This window comes from Schistocerca piceifrons, chromosome 1, assembly GCF_021461385.2.
Source record: "Schistocerca piceifrons isolate TAMUIC-IGC-003096 chromosome 1, iqSchPice1.1, whole genome shotgun sequence".
NCBI lineage: Eukaryota > Metazoa > Arthropoda > Insecta > Orthoptera > Acrididae > Schistocerca > Schistocerca piceifrons.
Window position 1 is genome coordinate 549,603,402 of NC_060138.1, and position 22,422 is coordinate 549,625,823.

A 22,422-nucleotide genomic window follows, 5' to 3' on the forward strand; every position below is an offset into this window, starting at 1 on the left:
ACTAGTACAGTGTATATCCACCTCTCGCAGCAATGCAGGCTGCTATTCTCCCATGGAGACGATCGTAGAGATGCTGGATGTAGTCCTGTGGAACGGCTTGCCATGCCATTTCCACCTGGCGCCTCAGTTGGACCAGCGTTCGTGCTGGACGTGCAGATCGCGTGAGACGACGCTTCATCCAGTCCCAAACATGCTCAATGGGGGACAGATCCGGAGATCTTGCTGGCCAGGGTAGTTGACTTACACCTTCTAGAGCACGTTGGGTGGCACGGGATACATGCGGACGTGCCTTGTCCTGTTGGAACAGCAAGTTCCCTTGCCGGTCTAGGAATGGTAGAACGATGGGTTCGATGACGGTTTGGATGTACCGTGCACTATTCAGTGTCCCCTCGACGATCACCAGTGGTGTACGGCCAGTGTAGGAGATCGCTCCCCACACCATGATGCCGGGTGTTGGCCCTGTGTGCCTCGGTCGTATGCAGTCCTGATTGTGGCGCTCACCTGCACGGCGCCAAACACGCATACGACCATCATTGGCACCAAGGCAGAAGCGACTCTCATCGCTGAAGACGACACGTCTCCATTCGTCCCTCCATTCACGCCTGTCGCGACACCACTGGAGGCGGCCTGTACGATGTTGGGGCGTGAGCGGAAGACGGCCTAACGGTGTGCGGGACCGTAGCCCAGCTTCATGGAGACGGTTGCGAATGGTCCTCGCCGATACCCCAGGAGCAACAGTGTCCCTAATTTGCTGGGAAGTGGCGGTGCGGTCCCCTACGGCACTGCGTAGGATCCTACGGTCTTGGCGTGCATCCGTGCGTCGCTGCGGTCCGGTCCCAGGTCGACGGGCACGTGCACCTTCCGCCGACCACTGGCGACAACATCGATGTACTGTGGAGACCTCACGCCCCACGTGTTGAGCAATTCGGCGGTACGTCCACCCGGCCTCCCGCATGCCCACTATACGCCCTCGCTCAAAGTCCGTCAACTGCACATACGGTTCACGTCCACGCTGTCGCGGCATGCTACCAGTGGTAAAGACTGCGATGGAGCTCCGTATGCCACGGCAAACTGGCTGACACTGACGGCGGCGGTGCACAAATGCTGCGCAGCTAGCGCCATTCGACGGCCAACACCGCGGTTCCTGGTGTGTCCGCTGTGCCGTGCGTGTGATCATTGCTTGTACAGCCCTCTCGCAGTGTCCGGAGCAAGTATGGTGGGTCTGACACACCGGTGTCAATGTGTTCTTTTTTCCATTTCCAGGAGTGTAGTTCTGTAACGGAATAATTTCGTTCAGCAGGTGACAAAATGCGACTTGCAAATGCGATGTTTTTAATTACTGTTGAGCCGTCGTCTTCAATTTCCTGAAAAATGTGTACCCCTAAAGCGGTGTTGGAACTGTCGGTGGCAATGGAAAAATTTCTGGTAAGATCTGGGTGCGATAAAAGTGGAGCATTCAACAAAGCATGTTTCAGGTTCACGAATTCAGAATGTGCTTGCTTATCCCAAGACCAAATAGTGTTTTTACCTGTTAATTGGCATAATCTAGGTGTGTCCAAAGCAGAGTGATGAATAAATTTGCGAAAAAAGTTAATTAAGCCCAAAAAACTGCGTAATTGTTTCTTCGTTGTAGGAACAGTAATGTCACGTAGAGCTTGAAGTTTTTCCGGGTCAGGCGCAATGCCTTCTGCTGAAATTACATGTCCAAGAAATTTTATGGAAGTTTTGCCAAAATGTGATTTACTGAGATTAACTGTGAGTCCTTGCGCACGAAAAGTTTCCAAGAGTTGTTCAAGAATCAGATTGTGTTCACACCAGTTAGCTTCTGCGATAAGAATGTCGTCTACGTACGCCGTGATTCTGTCTTTAAGTTCTGTCCGGAGTATAGTGTTTAAACCGCAAATAAAAGCTGCAGAAGAAATAGTTAAACCGAACGGTAATTTACAAAATTGATAACAGTCGCCAAAACAGAGAAATGCTGTGTATTTTCTGCAATTCGGATGAAGCTGAATTTGCCAAAATCCCGATTTCAAATCTAGTGTGGAATAAATAGCTGTACCGTGAAATTTCTGTAGAAGTTCTTCTAAAGTCTGTGGTCGATCTGTTTCATTAATAATAATGTCATTAATGTGACGTGAATCAAGTACGAGGCGAAGTGAGCCATCTTTTTTCTTAACAATATGTAGCGGGTTTATGTACGGACTAACTGCTGGTTCTATAATCCCTTGGTCGAGCATATCCTGCAATTCTTTTTTAACTTGATCTCTATGAATATACGGAATAGGATAATGCTTAGCTTTAAATGTGTCGTGCTGTTTGACTTGAAATTCATACATAAATCCGGACATAGTACCAGGAATGTTGTCAAAAACTGGAGTTTGCTGTAAAAGAATTTTGTGTAATTGCGTTCGTTCGTCGTCTGTATTTGCACTGCTTTGTTTAACTTTATCACAAATCATCTGCATTACGTCGTAGTCAGCTTCGTCTGGAGTGTTATAGTTATGTACGTACGTATCTGTGAACAATGTGGGATTACAGTCTATGCCACGTGATACGGAAATGACCTCTGTGCGATTAATTGTTTGTTCTTCCGCAGATAGTGAGTGCTGAAATTCTATAGCAAATTGTATATTTTCATCTTTCAACATTAAATAGGAATTCTGAAAATCGACAACTGCGTCGTGTTGTACCAGAATATTCATACCTAGGATAACGTCTGTTGTCAATAAAGGAACAATCCAAAAGTTAGAGTGAAAAGTATGACCTGCAATACAAAATGATAAATGTGTCTGTAATTTAACGTCTACTCCTTTACTCGATACTGCTCCTTTCACTTTCGTTTTGCCTAATGGTAATGTAGGATACGTATTCTCTTTGTTACACTCGATGAAAGTTTCTTCATTTATTACTGACATAGGTGATCCAGAATCGATTACTGCTGAAAATTTCGATGAACCAATTTTAATTTCGATCACAGGATGTGAAATAGTTTTCTGAATAACTGGTCTTTCCTGCAAAAGAGTGTCTCTGATGTCGTCAAAAGTAATTACATTTTCGTGAACAACATTCTGCGTGTCTAAAGTAGTGCTCGTGTTACTGGAAGATGCGACCTGTACAGTATCTAGTCAGATTCTATCTGACGTGTTATTGTTATCAGGAGGATGCTGTGGCATTTCTACTATTTGAACAGTTCTATTACTTCTTCCAGACGTGTTACGCTCTGGATGATACCTACTGTCGGGTTCATTCGTAAGAATATGTTCTTGCGGATGATTTTGCTGTTGGTAAGATCGACTGTTATTATATGTACGCTGATAACTGTGCTCATCATTTTTACGTCTGTCGTGATAGTCATTCCTATACGGTGCATTGCGATAGGAATTGAAATACTGCGTTTTCTGTACGTAGTTGTTCCTTTGCTGCCGTGCGTTACTATTTGTTGGATCTGGGACTATACGTGCATGCGGCGAAACATTAAAGTTAGGTTGACCTTGTGCATTACATTGTTGGTTATGTATTCCAACCGGCTGACTTTCATGCTGTTGTGGTGGAAAACGTCTATTATTACCAAAATGTGATTCCTGTTGCTCAAAATTTTGACGATATTGATAATTAGAGTTTTGTCTGTTATTAAAGTTTTGGTGGTTGTCATTCCTAAAGCGTCTGTTACCTTTCCTATTAAAATCACGTGTCTGATCATAATTGCTGTACATCTGTTGGCCTTGGTTGTCATATGAAAAATTTTTGTTTACGAAACAATAATCTGATTGCTGCACTTCTAAAAGCTGCAGCAGATCCCTGAATGCCGAAATATTTTCTTTTTGCTGACCTGTTAAAAGTGACACTCTTAATGATCGTGGTAATTTAGAGATACATAATTGAATGAGTGCAGATTCACTATAGGGTTCACTTAAATATTGGTTTTGTTGCACCATGTGCTCAAAAAATTGCGTCACACTCGGAAAATTTGAGTTCTCATAATTCGGTAAACTAATTAATTGATCTTTAATTCCGCGCTGTGTCGTCTTCGACAGAAAAGCATTCTGAAACTCTTCTACCGAGTAACATTGTCTCGCGATCGGTCTCATTCGAGTTGCCGGTTCACCTTCCAAAAAACTGCAAATAAATTCAAGTTTATGCATAACGGGCCAAGTCGGTGGAAAAGCAAAGCTAAATTGTTGTAGCTAATCCAGTGGGTGAATCTGTGTTCTGTCATTCTTAAACACTTTAAATTTTCTTACTGACAGAAAATGTTTGTAATCGAAATTATCGTTTCTGTGTGATGGAACAGGTTCAGGATTGTAAGAGAATCTGTTGAACTGTGGTTGTTCGGAATCTAAGTCCCGTACTCTCTGTAGATTACCTAAATTATACGCGTTGCGCGAGTCTGACAAATGTTCGCAAAGTGGCGTCTGCTGTGATGTGTTATTAACTGAAATACTTTTCATCTCTGTTACTTCTTGTTGTAAACTTGACAACTTTCTACGCAACGTGTTATTAGACGAATCGATCTCATTAATTGTCTGCTGTAAATTTTGAAATTCAGGTGTTTGATTAAATGAAACTGGTGAAGTATCGTCTGATTTGCTGTCATTATTACTTTCAATGACGTCAATACGACTGGCCAGTTCATCACATTTTTCAGTCAGTATTTTTACCTGATCATCGGTTTTAGTGTCAGTGGCATTAATCTGTTTTTGCAATTTACGTGTAGTTTCGTTCAGTTTTTTAACGTCAGCTTTGACGACATCGCAATCCTGTGTTAGTTCTAATTGTTCGAGTCTGTCGGTCACTGTTTGAAAATCGGTTGTGTATGTGTCTGTTTTCGATTTAAGATCCGAAATTTCGTCACGTAATTCTGTGTTCGACTGTTTGATGGTATTAATTTCGTCGGACACTGTGGCAATATTATTGTCTACATACGTGTTTGCCTTCGCAAACATTTTACGTTTGTCTTCTTGTCTCTGAGCAGTGATTGTTTCCATGACTTGACGTTTGACTTTATTTTGATCCTGAATAAATTTGCGGAAACGCGTATCACTGTTTTGTATGTGAAGACTAAGACGTTCGTTAATTTGAGTTTTCTGTTGTTCGAATTTCGCGTCAATCTTTTCATCCATTGTGCGCGAAAGTTCTGCTGTCATTATTTTAAACTCGTCGCGTAATTGTGTAGCTTTTTCAGAGCATTGTTTAGCGACTCCGCTAATTTCGTTTCTGAGTGTTTCTGTTGCAGCTGTTTGCAGTTGCCTTAATTCCTGAGCAACAGACTTAATTTCTTCGCTACTTTTTCTTGAACAAGCCTCTATTTCCTCGCGTAACTGTTCCTTGGTATCATGACACTGCGCGGCAACGTCTCTAATTTGTTCACTAAGCTGTCTGGAATTGATGTCTAATTTTTCATTTAACTGTTTGGAATTGTTGTCTAATTTTTCATTTAAGTGTTGTTTGAGATTTTCGTTATCTTGTTTGTTCTGTTCTCTAAGTTGTCTGAAATCTTCACTCTGTTGTCTGAAATTTTCTTTAAATTGTTTGTTATCTTCACTCTGTTGTTTGGAAATGTTATCAAATTTTTCACTAAACTGTTTGAAATTTTGCAGCAAAAATGCCATAATTGGATCCGATTCAAAATGAGCATTTCTATTCTCTGTGCTATTCAATGGTCGATCTGGAATTGTCTCGTTTTGTGTGACCATTTGGTCATTCTGTAATTTACAAAAAGGTCCGCCAGTCGGATGTACACTGTCAGTCACTATTTCGGAATAAAATGGATCCATCGTACTTTCAGTACATTGTCCATTTTCATTAGAAAAATTTGTCTGTACATTATTTGAATTTTCCAAACCGGGTGTATTAAGCTGGGCAGCGCTCATTACAACAGAACGCCCCGCGTCATCGATTGTCGTCAAATCAACAGAGGACATAACCGAGTTCGTTTGTTCATCATTAAGATCTACATCATTATTAGTGGTTGGAACGCACTGATTGTCAGCGAACGCAGGATTGTCATCATTACACTGCGTGTCACTAGTACTATTGGTGAAGTTATTTAATTCGGTTATTTCATTCATAATACCTCGCGATACACTATTCACAGTCTTTCGCGGCATTTTCACAATAGTCACAATTATTCACAAAATAAATAAGCACAATGCAAAAGCAACACACCAATACAACAGAGCAACGAATTGCCGATGATCTGAGGAAAAAGTCACAAATTAGTAAAAGCGTTGCGCCAAATCCTAATTATATTTAAGCAAATAAGAGCAGATATCTGGCTACGTATCAGAAGATTCTCAACGAAATACGATCCTGGACTGGATGTCGCCAAGTGTAACCTCCCCACAAAAAAAAATGAAATGATATTATTTTAAATGTAAATGGTCATTGAGCTGAGTGTAAGCTCCCCAGAGAAACTTTGAAACACAAAAATTTAAATGTTAACGAGAATACAATCTAGTGTAACCTCACAGCAAAATGAAGTATGACAATGACAATTAAATGAAAACTAGCTATCTGACCCAAGTATAAGTTCCTCACAAAAAATGAAAGTCAATTCAGTGATAATAAAATCTCAGTGACAATGAAAACACAAATAGACCGAAATGTCGATCTTAGGCCCTGTTCACTAATTAAACTGTAATGCTTACCTTAGTAAAACTGCATCTGCTCTTATTTTTCGCCATAGCTTGGAGGAAATTCATTGCAAAAATTTTGAATTTAAGGGAAACTTTTCTTTAAGGAATAGCAAGGGAAATATTTCTTTCATTAAAGGATTCTTTGTTAAAAAATTGCTTTGAAAACAAAATTATTATTGGGGCGATTCTTGGACAAATTAGTTACAGTTAATTTACATCATTAGCTGAGCGCAGTGCTGCTTCATTACCTTATTTAAAAATAATATACCTCGTCCTGATTCTTGACCAAAGTGCCATGTCGACGCCCGCCGACTGCTCACACACAACTGCTAACCCGCAACTGAACTGTCTCGTAACTCGACTGCCACAGAACTGAACTCTCCCATTGCTAACTCGCAACTGCACTATCTCTCGCGCGCTACTACCACTACCACTATGTCATCTCGCATGCGCTACTACTCTCCAACAGCTTCGCAACTGACTTGCACTCTCGCGCGGTCAAGCGCAGACTAGGAACGACAAATAGCTCTCTGGTCAGACTCTGCAATGCCTCGCCATCGCCGCCACACAACATACGTGTTTCAGTGTGTATTCATATTGTAAACTGTAGACTCAGCAGTATTTGGCATGTAATGCGGCAACTACGTAGCCCAGCCGCTAGACAACGAAACCAGCCAAAACTTTTAATTTTTCAACTCTGAGTGTGAGGGTACGTAGTTGAGGGCCACCATTAATTTTTTTGAAAGCCCACATGCTTCATCAAAGATAAAGAACAGATCCATGTCCAGATCATTTATTGTTATTTCAGTGAACAGCCTTCACAAAAGTGGAGGTGCTGAGGAGAGAGAATCTGCTGGTTTTAACGCGTGAAGAAGAGACATTTGGCAGGAACGCATGTGTAGGTCCAGGTGGAGTATTCGTCTGCATGATCGACGTGATATGCCGATCTCTTGTGAAAGGGGTCGTGTTGATTTGGTACGTCTCTGAAGCAGTTTCTGGTGAATTGCAAGAACATTTTCTGGTGTGTGGGCACGTTTCGGAATGTTTTTTGGGTTGTTCGAAAACAGATCGTGTCTGACGCCATTTTCGGACTAAGCGTTGCATGACACTCTTTGCTGTCAATTTGATACCATTAAACTTCTCAGCAAACCACTCACCACACCGTTTCCATGACTTCCACGTAACTATCCACAAGGAACATCCGCTGTTCCATTGTGAGTAGCATCGTCCCCTTTTGCACAGCTCCACTCGCACTAGCACAGCCCGCACTACACTCTGAACCGGTGTGGAACAAGTGCTGGGCGTACACGTGGTGTGCGCGTCACAAGGTGTGGTTATACGCATAGATTCAGGCCCAATCGTATCCACTCGTCCGGGTTACTTTTATTTGTCCCACCCTGTATCACGGCACGTATTCGATTTCACTGAAACTGCGTGATGTATCTAGATTCTGCTTATCCTATCTGTACCGTTCCATTTCGTATCTCATTTTTCTTTTTAAATTGTGGACCTGTTCACCTTTGCATGTCACCTCCTGAGTTGTGGTAGGCAGTTTGCACACTCCAGCACGTCAAGCTCACACCGCAATCATGAGGAAAACCATTCGTACGTCATGTTTCACACACGACTGGTTTCGCCCTGTGTCCGAGCTGATTCTCTGAGATAAGTTTGTTTCCTCCCGGAGCATAATAATGTTAAGGCTTAATAATATACTTTAGGATCCTGCAACAGACAGCCGTCAGCAATATTAGTCTGAAATTCCATGCATCCGATCCTTACCCTGTTTGTAAACAGGAGTGACTGTTACACCTAAGCACGAATTGTTGCACAGCCTTTACTAACACACTTTCCGTATTTCTTTTTTTGTAGAAATTGTAAATGAGGAAAAAATACATCTGTCGTACCCGAACGTAGCCACAGACAAATTCGGAAATATCGGCACATGGACACTCATCTACAACCAGGGCTTCGAGGTCACTGTCAACGGCCGCTCCTACTTCGCTTTCTCGTACTACGAAGTTGTAAGTGTTGAAAATTACAAAACTGCTCGACAGCTCACTACGTGAAGTGACACGTCTACTTTCGCCGTCATTTTGTGTGCTCCTTAGAATAACGACTCGTCGGTGACCAGTTACTGCGACCGGACGTTCGACGGCTGGGCCCATGACGTCACGGTGCGACACTGGTCCTGCTTCAATGGCCAAAAAGACGAGCAACTGCCCGCCAAGACGCACACCGCGCCAGCCGCAGCCCTGGGACTCAAGGTATGAGGCTACTTCGAAACATATGTGGATTGTTTTAAATGACGAGAGCTCCAGATCAAGTCGACATGCAAAATGGAATATTAACCAACCAAATGAAACATTTGACTGTTATGGGATTTGTTGTTATTCTTGTCGCCTACGTCAGTCCGAAGACTGTTTGATGCACCTCCCCAAGCTAGTCTATCGCAGCCTCTTCATCTCTTCCTAACTACTGCTTACTGTTGTCACGCTACTCATTTAATCCTCATCATTTTTCTGTAGCGCCACTTTTCAGTAGCTTCTGTTCTCTTTTTGTCTAAACTGTTTATCGTCCATATTTCACTTCCGTAAAAGGCTACACTCTTATCAGGTGCCTTCAGAAATGACTTCCTAAGACTTGATTTTACATTTAATGTTAAGCACACTCTCTTTTTCAATCGCTTTTCCTCCTAGTAGGCAATCTGAATTTTATATCCTTTGCACTTCCGCCATTATCAGTCATTTTGCTGCCTATAGTAGCCCTTATCTCTCTTGTCTTCATGGTCCTTACGCGAATTGCCGGCATTATAAGCAATTTGTCTCAAATGTTGATTTCAATCTTCCCTTCACAGACTGAGTTTATGGAGCATCTCCGTTCATCAAACCTTCCGGTAACAAATTTTCCAGCACGCCCGTGAACTGCGGTGATGTATTTGTTTAATGCGACCTGGTGGAAATCCCAAACATCTGTATTGTATTCAACAATAGGTCACACAAATGTTCTGTATGCGATCTCCTTTATAGATGAGCCATACTCGTCTAGAATTTTCTCAATAAACCGAAGTCGATCTTTCAGTTTCTCTAGGACCGACCGTAACTACTCGCTCCATTTCATGCCACTTCGGAACGTTACGCCCACAGGCGTTCATAAAATGGGGCACTCGCCCTTTCCCCCTCTACTCCCAGAATCTGGCGTACAGAGTTTATATTCATTACACAACCCTCAGATGCTTCTAGAAGTGAATGGGTAATCATCTGCTCTGTGTCATATAATAAATTCTCTGTTTCCCTCATAAAAATTAGTTCTTGCACCGTGACACGTCTCAAAACTGGACAAATCATTCATATCAATAATGGCAATGTTAGAGTCTCGCCCCCTCGCCTCGCCTCCTCCTCTGGAAAAGTTTCTGCTGGCGCCCACGGTCACGCCTCGATATTTAATCAACGTGTGTCAAGCAACACCCACTAACACTGTATCCGAACATTGATCTTATAATCTCTTTTCACGACTTCATCTGTTCTGTTCAACTGCTCTTCCAGCTCTTTTGCCGTCCCTGACAAAATGGCAGTTCATCGATAATCCTCAGTTTATTTTTATTTTTTTCTCTCTGAACTTTAATTCGCTTCCTAAATATCTTCTTGCTTTCCGTCACTGTTTGCTCAATATACGGGTTTAACAACGTCGTTGATAGCCTACTCTCTTCTCAACTACTGCTTCCCTTTTACGTCTTTCGACTCTTATAACTGCAGTATGGTTCCTAAATGAGTTGTAGATAAGCTACCGCTCCATGCATTTTATCCCTGCCATCTTCAGAATTTCAAGGGGGTATTTCAGTCAACGTTGTCAAAAGTTTTAAATCTGCAAACGCTATAAATGTAGGTTTTGTCTTTCCTTAATCAATCTGCTAAGATAAGTCATAGAGTTAGTATTGCCTCGCGTGTGCCTCCCTCCTCCATAAAAATTCCCATCCAGTCCTGAGCCCACGAGAATGGTAATTCGGATAGAGGAAGGAGGCATGCCAGGGTAATCCGTCCAGCTGTACAAAGCCACTGTGCCATGGTCGCGTAGTCGTTAGTGCATCTGCGTAGTGAGCAGAAGATCCGGGTTCGAGTCCTGACTCTGGTACAAATTTTCGTCGCTTCAGTCTGCAGATATGCGTCATAGATGCTTTGAGACTTGAAAAGGTCTCTGGAATCATATTGTTTGATTTGACATATGTAGGTATGAACACGTGAAAGATAGCTGATGTGCCGGACAGTACCGACACAACAAATACAAGAGTTCTGCGTGTCACGTGACTGCCAAGACGTCAGACCTCCTGGTGACTATCGTGAAGGGAGAGCACAGGATCGGCAGAGCGCGTGACGTCAGCGCATTCGGTCGCAGCCGGATCGTGCGTGGCTGGAGGACGCATTTCATATTCCATCTCCGAGGTCGTCGAGGGGCATTTGACGTGCGATTATGACAAGTCTCCACCGTCTGTACCTCGATCTGGAAAAAAAAACTCCGTGGGTAAACTGCCTTGAATAACGACGATTTGTTGATTGGGGTCGACCATTACACAGTTCCTTACTTTGTAGGGTAGGCGCCAATTCAGTGTTGCTCACAGCAACCGGAATGCATCCAAAGATAACCAGAAACACCTTATCGCTATCGGGTATGAATTAAGAAACAGAAACAAAAATAAACAGAACTGGTTCCATCTTTTGTGTCACTAATGAGTGTTCTTCGCTAGGGGCAATAGTAGGGAAGGCCCATTACTGACATACTGTAATGGCTATCATTTGCTATGATTACCCGAAGAAGAAAACTAATAATGATATAATCAAACTAAAGTGTTAGAATCAATATAGGTGTAATACACACGCCGGTTTATATTTCTCATAGAGTTGGAGAGAGTTGTTCAGCTGGACGATAGCGCACTCAGGAATACATGACGTTACCTTGTCGATGTCTCAATCTAGTAACTGATTTCCGAATCACATGAACGAGCGCACGCTAGAAACCGCCTTAGGCAATTTCCGACATTTACTACTCTTTTTGTTGTTGTGAGCGTCTGTAAATATTAAGAGTTGTACATATTTAAGTGCTGTGTAATACACCGACAGAAAAAAACGGCGATACCGAAAAAACAATTCATGTAAAGTAACGAAATTTCGGGAATATGTTTGTCTGCGAAACATATTTAAATGATTAATATTGCAAGATCACAGGTTAATGTAAGCGCGAGATAAGTCATTCCAAATGTGAAATGCTGGTACATTAATAACCGGTGTAACCACCAGAATGTTGAATGCAAGCATGGAAACGTGCTTGCACTGTGCTGTACAAATGCTGGAGGCCAACTTTCGGGCTGCAGTTCCATGCCTGATGTACTTGGTCGGTCGATGCACGGACTATTTATGCTATTCGTGGATGACGCTGGAGTTGTCGTCCGATGATCTTCATACGTGCTCGACTGGAGACAGACCTGGTGTCGAGCAGGCCAAAGCAACATGTCGACACTCTGTAGAGCATGTTGGGTTACAACGGCGGTATGTGGGCGAGCATTATCCTGTTACAAAACAGTCCCTGGAATGCTGTTCATGAATGAGACCACAGCAGATCGAATGACCAGACTGATGTACAGTTTCGCAGTCGGGGTACGGGGGATAACTGCAAAAGTGCTCCTGCTGTAATACGAAATTGCACCCCAGGCGATAACTCCAGGTGTCGGTCCAGTGTGTCTAGCACGCAGACAGGTTGGTTGCCGGCCCTCAACTGGCCTCCTCCTAACCAACACACGGCCATCACTGGCACCGACGCAGAATCAGCTTTAATAAGAAAATACAACAGACTTCCACCCTGCCCTCCAATGAGCTCTCGCTTGATACCAATGGAGTCGCAAGTGGCGGTGGTTTCGGGTCAGCGGAATGCACGCTACAGGGCGTCTGGCTCGCAGCTGTTCTTGAAGTAACGAATCTGTAATAGTTCGTTGTGTCACTATGGTGTCAACTGCTGCTCAAATTGCTGCTGCAGATGTAGTTAAGATGCGACGGAGCCAAACGCCGAACACGATGGTCTTCCCTCCCGGGAGTGCCACGTAGGCGCCTGGAAGCTGGTCTCCTTGCGACCGTACATTCTGGTGACCACCGCTGCCAGTAATCATGTACAGTGGCTACATCCCTCCCAAGTCTTTCTTTAGTATCACAGAAACATCCATCTTCTTGTAGCCCTATTACGCGATCTTGTTCTACGTCAGTGAGGTGTTAATAATGGCGTCTTTGTTGCCTTATAGGTATACTTGACTAACATCAACCCACCACGTCCAATCTCAAAGGTAACTAACACTCACGACCGTTGCAGCTGTGAGCGTGTGGTTGATCTGAGATTCTGTCATTCTGCGCAACGGGTTAATCTGAGGTGTACCCTTTACCCTGTGGCTCCTGCAAGATGCAATTTCCACCCCCACACTACTACAGAAGTCAGACAGACGCTCCTAACGTTCTAAAGGCAAATGCCTGAAAAACTTTCAGCAATAAATATCTTCTGGAGTCGTCCGCTGTAAGGAAATGACACAAAAATTCACAAAATTTCTTACGTAACCAGTGGGATACTTGGGTATTGGAGTAGTGCTAGTTAGTGTAAGAAAAACATGAAACTAACGAAAGTTGTTATTTATTTTGCAAAAATTCTGAGAAATCACAATGGCACTTTTAGTTATGAATTGAACAAGTTATATTCTGCTTCTTTTCGGAATGTGAAGTTACCTCTCAAGGACAGGATTCGCTAATGAAATTTCTATACAAAGTTTAAGATTGTTGTCGACTTGGCAGAATGGCTGAGAGGCGCACCTACTCAACTTGAATAATTATCCTTTAGAATGTTGCTAGGTACGGTCGAGGCTGTTGCGTGTGAAATGCAGTGAAGTGTACTGTTGTGGAGGAAATATGGGGTTCGCAATAGCTGTATCGCACAATACCGTAAGCTGCAATGACTGCTGTCTGCACCGCTTGCTGCTGACAAATAAGATAACTCTCATCCTATCTGGATCGACCTTCGCCAATCAAACTCTCCCTACGCCTTGATGAAGTCAAGGATTCCTATTCGCCCCTAGTCTAACTATTGGCGTGGTACACCGGTCAGATAACCAGTCCACCGCGATGCCACTCAAAAATTCGCTCGCAGGCGTTTAACAACAACTCTGTCCATTCACACCGCACAATAAGTGTGTCGGCCAACACAGTGAACAACGCTTAATCGCAAGGACTCAATATAGAGTCGCACTTCGATTCGCTCTCGACAGAGGTGCTCTCCCAGTGAAGTACTGTGGAGAGACTTGTTCCTCGCTCCAAGAGCGACAACGGAACGGCGCCTCTCCACGCCAGACGTGAAGAGATATAGCTTTCGTTGTCTTCCATTACTCCTTCAGCGCAAGGCATCATAAATATCGTCTGCCAATCAGCATTGCTCTTCTAAATCGGGAGAATGACGTTTCGTTTAAGGCGACCAGTCCGGAACTCTGTAGTATCGGCGTTTGGCGTTTGCTGTCTCCCTGTGAAAATCTCTGAAACTGCGTGCTATGTGTAAAGAATGCGTAGGTTGGCCGCTCCCACACAATGTAGCGGAATTTGCTTTTAAGCCGAACATGGGGTCGTTTTTCCTTTCCCTTGGGCGAACGCTGTCCGCTCCATGGGTGTCCACCGGCCGATGTAGATGGGTTGGGACTGACCTCCTGGCGTGCGGTTGCCTCTCTCGAACTAAAAGCTCCTGTGACCCTTGTGTCTGGAATGTATGTGTGTACACCAGCCACGAGTATTTCAACCACGGTGTGCTCTTGCGATTTATTAGTTATTTGCATATCGATTACATGAATTCATGCAACATTGACTTTATCTTATCGAGTTTGGGTTCGAATGAAGCGTCTTGATGTGCGGAATATGTAAGCAATGAAGGTCAGGAGACCACGACGTCTTACACAGCGTGTATTTAAAGCAAACCTGATTTGCATCCTCATAGTGGTGCTGCTAGTGCCAATCTTATGCGAATGACGCGAAATCCGAATAGACATCTAGAGATTGGTTGTTCACGAACTAACGGGTCCAAAGGAACGGTTCACCAAGATGAACGGAACGAGCGAGGAACGAGTTCTAAGGAATGGTCTTTCGTAGATCACTTCGGTCGCGGCTTTCTACGGGAAACGGTCGGTCTCGTTCCCGAACTGCAAGTCGACCGGTCTCGTTCAGTCTCGGTCCCGTTCCCGTCTGTCTCGGTCTCGGTCTCGCTCGGCCGGACTCGTCCTTCTTCGCGTGGCCACTCGTCGCAGTTCCACTGCCGACTGCTCATAGTTAGTTCAGTATCAAGTTGTTGTTGTTCGTTCAAAAATGGTTCAAATGGCTCTGAGCACTATGCGACTTAACTTCCGAGGTCATCAGTCGCCTAGAACTTAGAACTAATTAAACCTAACTAACCTAAGGACATCACACACATCCACGCCCGAGGCAGGATTCGAACCTGCGACCGTAGCGGTCACGCGGTTCCAGACTGAAGTGCCTTTAATCGCACGGCCACACCGGCCGGCTGTTGTTCGTTTCGTTCGTTTCGCACGCCCATTCTAGATCTGTTTCAAACCTTTTTTTAACTCTGAACTTCTGGTTCTTTCCGTATTATTCAGCGTCCACGATCGGTAATTAAAATGTATTTTATAATTACATGAATTACATAAAAATTACGTGGTATGTATTACATACATATTTTCAGGTAACAAACGGTGTATCAGCTTACTTCACTATTTCGATAAACAGTAGAAGAAATACTTGTAAAAAGACAAGATTTTTTTGTTATTACACATGCAAAGGAAATATTTCGCAAGCCATAGTTATACATCTATTTGTTCATTTAACATAGAATCTATGTTAAATGAACAAACAGATTCTGCAAACCATAGTTATTTCAGTAATTTTAAAGACCTATTCTAAAGTTATTTCTTGCACATGTCAATTGTTTAATAGCTATATCTTTAGCACTACGAATAAAATCATCTTTGACAACACCTTGTACAAAAACATCTGTGAAGTGTTTATAAGCATGAGTGTGTAAATGTACATCCTGAATGAAGTGACATGTTCTAAAACGACAGAGGAAAGAATGTTTGCCGGTACTAAAATGTTAAAAATGATTTCCTCGGATTATGTGGTGAGTTTATACTGTTAATTTTCCACTATTTTGCACATATTTTCCGCGTTCAACTTACGAAATTCGTAACCTAAAATTAAACCTTTTCGTGACAGGAATATGAATTTCACCTCATTCAGGAGAAGAAATTTAACATGTATTAAGACAAATTACACCTGACGATGGACCCACAGGGTCCGAAATGCATCGTGCGCCACCTTACATTATTTCACTGCGATCAGCCACATAACGCTACAGTTGGCTAAACGAGATGTTTTGCAGAATCACGAAAATTACAAGTGTGTGAGAATTCTGTTATGAATAAAAACTCTGTACTCCAAGGGGTAGCCAAGTGTCTCCTCTTGGCGCCTTCCATCTTCAGTCACCTATGCTACTAATTTTCAATTTTTCAGAAGAACCATATGCCAAGCACAATGAAAGGTGAACGAGTAAAAATGAACTGTTTCCAAGAAAGAGCGGTCACCAGTGAACTTGTTCCCAAGGATGAACGACTTTGCCCATCTCTATACACATCATCTTTCAGATGTAAGAACACATCTGCCATCTTTCATATATGTAGCACAACTGCTTCTTGGAGTTGCGATTTTTTTCCGTCAGTGTATATTAAAGCTATTTGGAGGATATTTTAATTCTTTAGTTAAAGAATTTTGTGGTGACTAAAATCCTGTACAGTTTTAAAACTAATTACTTAACATGTAATCGGTTTAATCATACTTCATCGCTCCTGTACCATCTCGCTGCCCTCCCATCTGCCTCACTGGAGCAGCCTTTCGTATCTTCATCTTTTCTCTTCTTTAACACATGATCACCCAATGATTGCATTTTTTCTTTTTTGTTATTTGTGCGGTGTATTGCAGGTCGCCTTAGGAGTTTTGGCCGCACCGCAGTAAAAATGCTGTTTCACACGTATCTTAGGCAATCATTAATTGTGCCATTTTGTTCCCTGCAGAAAGAACTTAAGGTGACCGCTGCAGACCAGAATCGGCTCATCAAAGAAATAAATCAGGCGCAGCATCTGTGGAAAGCCAAGGTGTACAAGCAGTTCAACGGCATGTCATACAAGGACCTGATGAACATGGGAGGAGCCCAAAGGTAGTGTATGGAATCTGCTAGTTCGCTACTCCCGAAGTTCGTGTAGAGTATGGTTTGGCGATATTTAACGTAACTACTAAAACACTGCTACTGAGTCGTACCTACTGAATAATAACACGTTCCACAATGGATCCTATTAAATTTTTCATAGATTGGATTTCACCGGCAGAAAAGCGAGTTTTCTCCATTCGCAACGTGTTTGGATAGCAACGAGAAAACTGTTCAGTTTCAAACACAGTGCTGTTCTCCTCGTTAAAATTTCAATAATTCATATAAAACAGTGCCATTCGTTCCGCGTCGTACAAATTATCAGCCACAGGGTTCTCTCACACAACATATTACGCACACTTACCTCTGTGACGTCGTGGTATTACTCACAGGCCTGTTACGTACACGTTCGTTCAGATCGTTCCATTACAGCCTTCCGCGCTGTAAATGTCAGTCATTAGTAGCTCCTTCTGGGTATGGTGTTATTCAGGGCCTGGAACGTTTTCTTTCATTTGGCAACACTTACCAGGGGCAGGCTGTCGATTGCTAACGACTGCCAACATTCCAACACGGAAGCCATGATACGTTTACATCTCTAAGTGCACCGTGTGTTCTTGACTGCGGTCCTTGACTTGTACACGGTGTAAGTGTGATATACTGTAGGAAAGTGAAGTACATAAATTTTACATTCATTTTGTGTGTAGTTGTGTGTGTTGTCAACAATGAATGAAAGCCAGAAATATAGTTATTTGTTGGTATATTTTTGTGTAAGAGACAAAATTAACAAAACTGTACAGTGTAAGATCAAACATTGTTTCAAAACCACTGAGTAGCCTGAGGAAACATTTGGAGAAAAGGTACTGAGTAGCAGCTTTATCAGTTCACACACAGACTGCTACAGTAACGCTGGTTACAATACAATTCGAGGCCTAGGTGGAACCTATTAAACTCACACTAAGACAAAAAAACTAGCGCCACGAAGGAATTATCTGAATGGAACGGAAATCGATAGACGTGATGTAATATTATTTTATTGGTTTTGATTTTTAAAACCATGGCGCCAGCTGCATTCTATGAAATATAATTTTGTTTACTCGAATAATCACATTATCACCTATCCAAATCACACATATCATTGCTTTCACAAATCCGCAATAGATTTTGTTATGATGTACTTAAATAACTCTGCCTACTTTACCAATACACGCCGAACAAACTTGGTAACACAAACATACCCGTAATATTGTGTGCGTAAACAATAAATTAACAGACGAAAATTACTCTGCAGTCTTGTCCCCCTGCCACCAGCATCAGTTTGTGAGACGTGCTTGCGTTTTCCTGCACAGCCCCTCAGCACGCCACTGGCCGGAGCCTGCCCCAGTGACGGCGGAGCAGCGGCAGCGCGCCTCCTACCTGCCCAAGCAGTGGGACTGGAGGGACGTCGACGGCGTCAACTACGTGTCGCCCGTCAGGTGAGTTCATGTGTCACAGCCCGACAGGCAGTTATTATGCAGACTAAATAGGCTGTCCACTTCTTTCAACTGGGCTCCTAAGTGTTCCTTAGATCAGACGTAGTCAGCCACCCCGTCTCTGAACCGTATCACTGGTATCTAGTTCTCTTAGAACCTTCATTCCTTCTCCGTTAATTTCTTTCTCTTCCTCTACTACTTCTTCGATATACAAGTTGAATAACACTGATGATAAGTTCAATCTTTCCTCACATCCTCCTTTACAAAAGTTTCTCTTCCTCGACCTTTCAGTATTTTTTTACTCTCACTCGGCTTTTATGAATATCGTAGATAATTCCTCTACCTTTATACTTCAGCCCCAGTCTTCAAAGGATTTTGAACAGTTTATCGTGGCTCACATCGTCGAATGCTTTCTATGGGTCCATAAATGACGCAAAGGTTATACACTACTGGCCATTAAAACTGCTACACCAACAAGAAATGCAGATGATAAACAGGTATTCATTGGATGAATATATTACACTAGAACTGACATGTGATTACATTTTCACGCAATTTGGGTGCATAGATCCTGAGAAATCAGTACTCAGAACAACCATCTCTGGCCGTAATAACAGCCATGATACGCCTGGGCATTGAGTCAAACAGAGCTTGGATGGCGTGTACAGGTACAGCTGCCCATGCAGCTCCAACACGATACCACACTTCATCAAGAGTAGTGAATGGCGTATTGTGACGAGCCAGTTGCTCGGCCACCGTTGACCAGACGTTTTCAATTGGTGAGAGATCTGGATAATGTGCTGGCCAGGGCAGCTATCGAACATTTTCTGTATCCAGAAAGGCCCGTAGAGGCCTTGCAACATGCGGTCGTGCATTATCCTGCTGAAATGTAGGGTTTCGGAGGGATCGAATGAAGGGTAGAGCCACGGGTCGTAACACATCTTAAATGTAACGTCCACTGTTCAAAATGCCGTCAATGCGAACAAGAGGTGACCGATACGTGTAACCAATGGCACCCCATACCATCACGCCGGGTGATACGCCAGTGTGGCGATGACGAATACACGTTTCCAATGTGCGTTCACCGCGATGTCACCAAACACGGATGCGACCATCATGATGCTGTAAACGGAACCTAGATTCATCCGAAATAATGGCGTTTTGCCATTCGTGCACCCAGGTTCGTCGTTGAGTACACCATCGCAGGCGCTCCTGTCTGTGATGCAGCGTCAAGGGTAACCGCAGCCATGGTTTCCAAGCTGGTGGCCCATGCTGCTGCAAACGTCGTCGAACTGTTCGTGCAGATGGTTGTTGTCTTGCAAACGTCCTCATCTGTTAACTCAGGGATCGAGACGTGGCTGCATGATCCGTTACAGCCATGCGGATAAGATGCCTGTCATCCCGACTGCTAGTGATACGAGGCCGTTGGGATCCAGCATGGCGTTCCGTATTACCCTCCTCAACCCACCGATTCCATATTCTGCTGAAATGTAGGGTTTCGGAGGATTGGATCTCGACCAACGCGAGCAGCAATGTCGCGATACGATAAACCGTAATCGCGATAGGCTACAATCCGACCTTTATCAAAGTCTGAAACGTGATGGTACGCATTTCTCCTGCTTACACGAGGCATCACAACAACGTTTCACCAGGCGACGCCGGTCAACTGCTGTTTCAGTATGAGAAATCAGTTGGAAACTTTCCTCATGTCAGCACGTTATAGGTGTCGCCACCGGCGCCAACCTTGTGTGAATGCTCTGAAAAGCTAATGGTTTGCATATCACAGCATCTTCTTCCTGTCGGTTAATTTTCGCGTCTGTAGCACGTCATCTTCGTGGTGTAGCAGTTTTAATGGCCAGTAGTGTATATTAAAGTGCAGCTACTCACGGAGATCCAATGTGGGCTGTAAATGTCGTATGTCAGCGAAACTTGGTGGATATTCTAATGCGTTAATGCGGAATTGATTTACAGCGGAAAAAGTAGTTCCAGTTTTCGCCATAAGTTTCAAGTCTGGTGCAATGAATGAAAGAAACCAGAGAAATGTTTCCACGTGTAATGGATGAGGAACGGGTCGCAGGCAGAGAAGGTAAACAAGTGAGGTAGACATAACGTTGGCTTTATTTTTAACCGCTGCTTACACAGTTTTTTCATTATGAGCACAGGAGACATTGACGAGATGTTGCATCCTTTAAACAATATGATCAACAGTTGCTCGAAGCAGTTCCGGTGGAATTTGAGCAGTGTTCCTGAATACTGGCCTTCCGATCAGGTAGAGACTGAGCGTGTCCACGGTTAACACGTTCTTTTAGGTATCACGTGAGACAAAAGTCACAACGATTCGCCGTGCGGAGTGGCCGCTCCGTTTGAGGCGCCATGTCGCGGACTGCGGGGCCGCCCCCGCCGGAGATTCGAGTCCTCCCTCGGGCATGGGTGTGTGTGTGATGTTCTTAGCATAAGTTAGTTTAAGTAGTGGGTAAGTCTAGGGACCAATGACCTCGGCAGTTTGGTCCCTTAGGATTTCACACACACACAACGATTCAGATGAGGTGATCTTGCAGGCTACGCATCTGGAAAACCTCTGGAGATAACACATTTATGGAATGTTACATAGGTAGATCTTTTACTGGATGTTGCTCCATCTTGCGTGAAAACAGTGGTTTCCTCACAGTTGCGCTCTTCCACAGCAGGAAACACGTGCTGTACTAAGTCTCGATACGTGCAATGGTTACGGTGCACCTATAGGCCCTTTGGGTGTATTCTCTTCACAAAAGAACGGACCTAGAATAAAGGCGCTTATGGGTCCACCCCACACAGTCACATACGGTGAGTGAAGTGGCTCCCCGTGCACAATGCGCGACGAAACAGTACCCCAAATTCGGCAGTTCTGTGTATTCACTTCACCCTGTAGTGTAAACTGTGCTTCGACACTCTGCAGAATATTGCCCAGTCACATGTCATCAACTTCGATCGGTGCCAAGAACCAGAGAAAATTCAGAACGTTGTTGAAGATCAAGAGGTTTCAATTATTACACCGTCTGGATCTTGTACGGGTACCAGTGTAAAATAGACGGCAAAACTTTCCGTACTGTTGACCGTGCGCGAGCACTAGCACTACGTGGGGAACGTGCTGCATGGTCAGTTACAGTAAGAGCAACCTCGTCAATAACTTCCAGCGGGACAGGACGCCTTCCTCTTCCAGATGCCACGCCAAGCTCAGTCGTGTTTTCTAATTTCATTATCATCTTCTTTAAACCACTTAAAGGCATCGGGGCTCTCCTCGGACCTCTCAGTTTACGATACTCTCTCAAAGCAGCACTGTTATTACTGTCGTTCACATAGAACAGTTTCACTAACAGCATACTGTCTCCCTTCTCAGTAGTCATACAGTCCACTCACGTTATGGTTTGTCGAATGACAGTTTGAATGTCTTATCGTCATGCGAACAGTGCACATCGCTAGATTGGTATGTAATGACCAAAATTTGAACTAATTTTTTTCCAGCGTAAATCGGCTCTGCCTAACACATTAGCATATCTTCTAAGTTTCGCTGCCATACGATAATTATATCCGACACTGGACCTTCTTGAGTACCTGCACTTCAGTTATAGCCCACCTCGTATCTCAATTTCTCCTAAATCCACAATTACATTCTCTGCTACAAATTTCCTTCCAAACCTCTAATTTTCACGCAGTACGCCATCCATTTTTCTTTCTATTCTTTTAATATTATTGTGCCACCTACCGAAATAGGCGGCACAGTGATTATCACACTGAACTCACATTCGGGAGGTCGACTGTTCAACTCTCCGTCTGGCCATCCAGATTAGGGTTACCCGTAATTTCCCTAAGTCGCTTAAGCTAAAGACTTGGATGGTTCTTTTCAAAGAACACGGTCGATTCCTTCTTCAGTCCGAGCCTGTGCTCTGTGTCTAATACCTCTTCGTTGACGGGATATTAAACCCTAAATCAACCTCCCTAACTTATTCTGGCCAGCAGTTTACAAACGTGATATTTGCCATGCTAAGCGTCTGGCGCTTTCGCGTTTATCCGCACTTGCCTTA

The 22,422-nt window shown here is 43.6% G+C and overlaps 1 protein-coding gene across 1 annotated transcript in view; it reads left to right on the forward strand.

Annotated features, from left to right (window-relative positions):
- Positions 1-22,422, forward strand: part of LOC124709256 (dipeptidyl peptidase 1-like) — a 105,498-nt gene that overhangs the window by 53,533 nt on the left and 29,543 nt on the right. Inside the window, exons 3-7 of the mRNA XM_047240826.1 lie at positions 1,213-1,220; positions 8,505-8,653; positions 8,744-8,899; positions 16,762-16,904; positions 18,239-18,364. Of these exons, the coding sequence (XP_047096782.1) occupies positions 1,213-1,220; positions 8,505-8,653; positions 8,744-8,899; positions 16,762-16,904; positions 18,239-18,364 (582 nt within the window). The remainder of the gene's footprint in view (positions 1-1,212; positions 1,221-8,504; positions 8,654-8,743; positions 8,900-16,761; positions 16,905-18,238; positions 18,365-22,422) is intronic.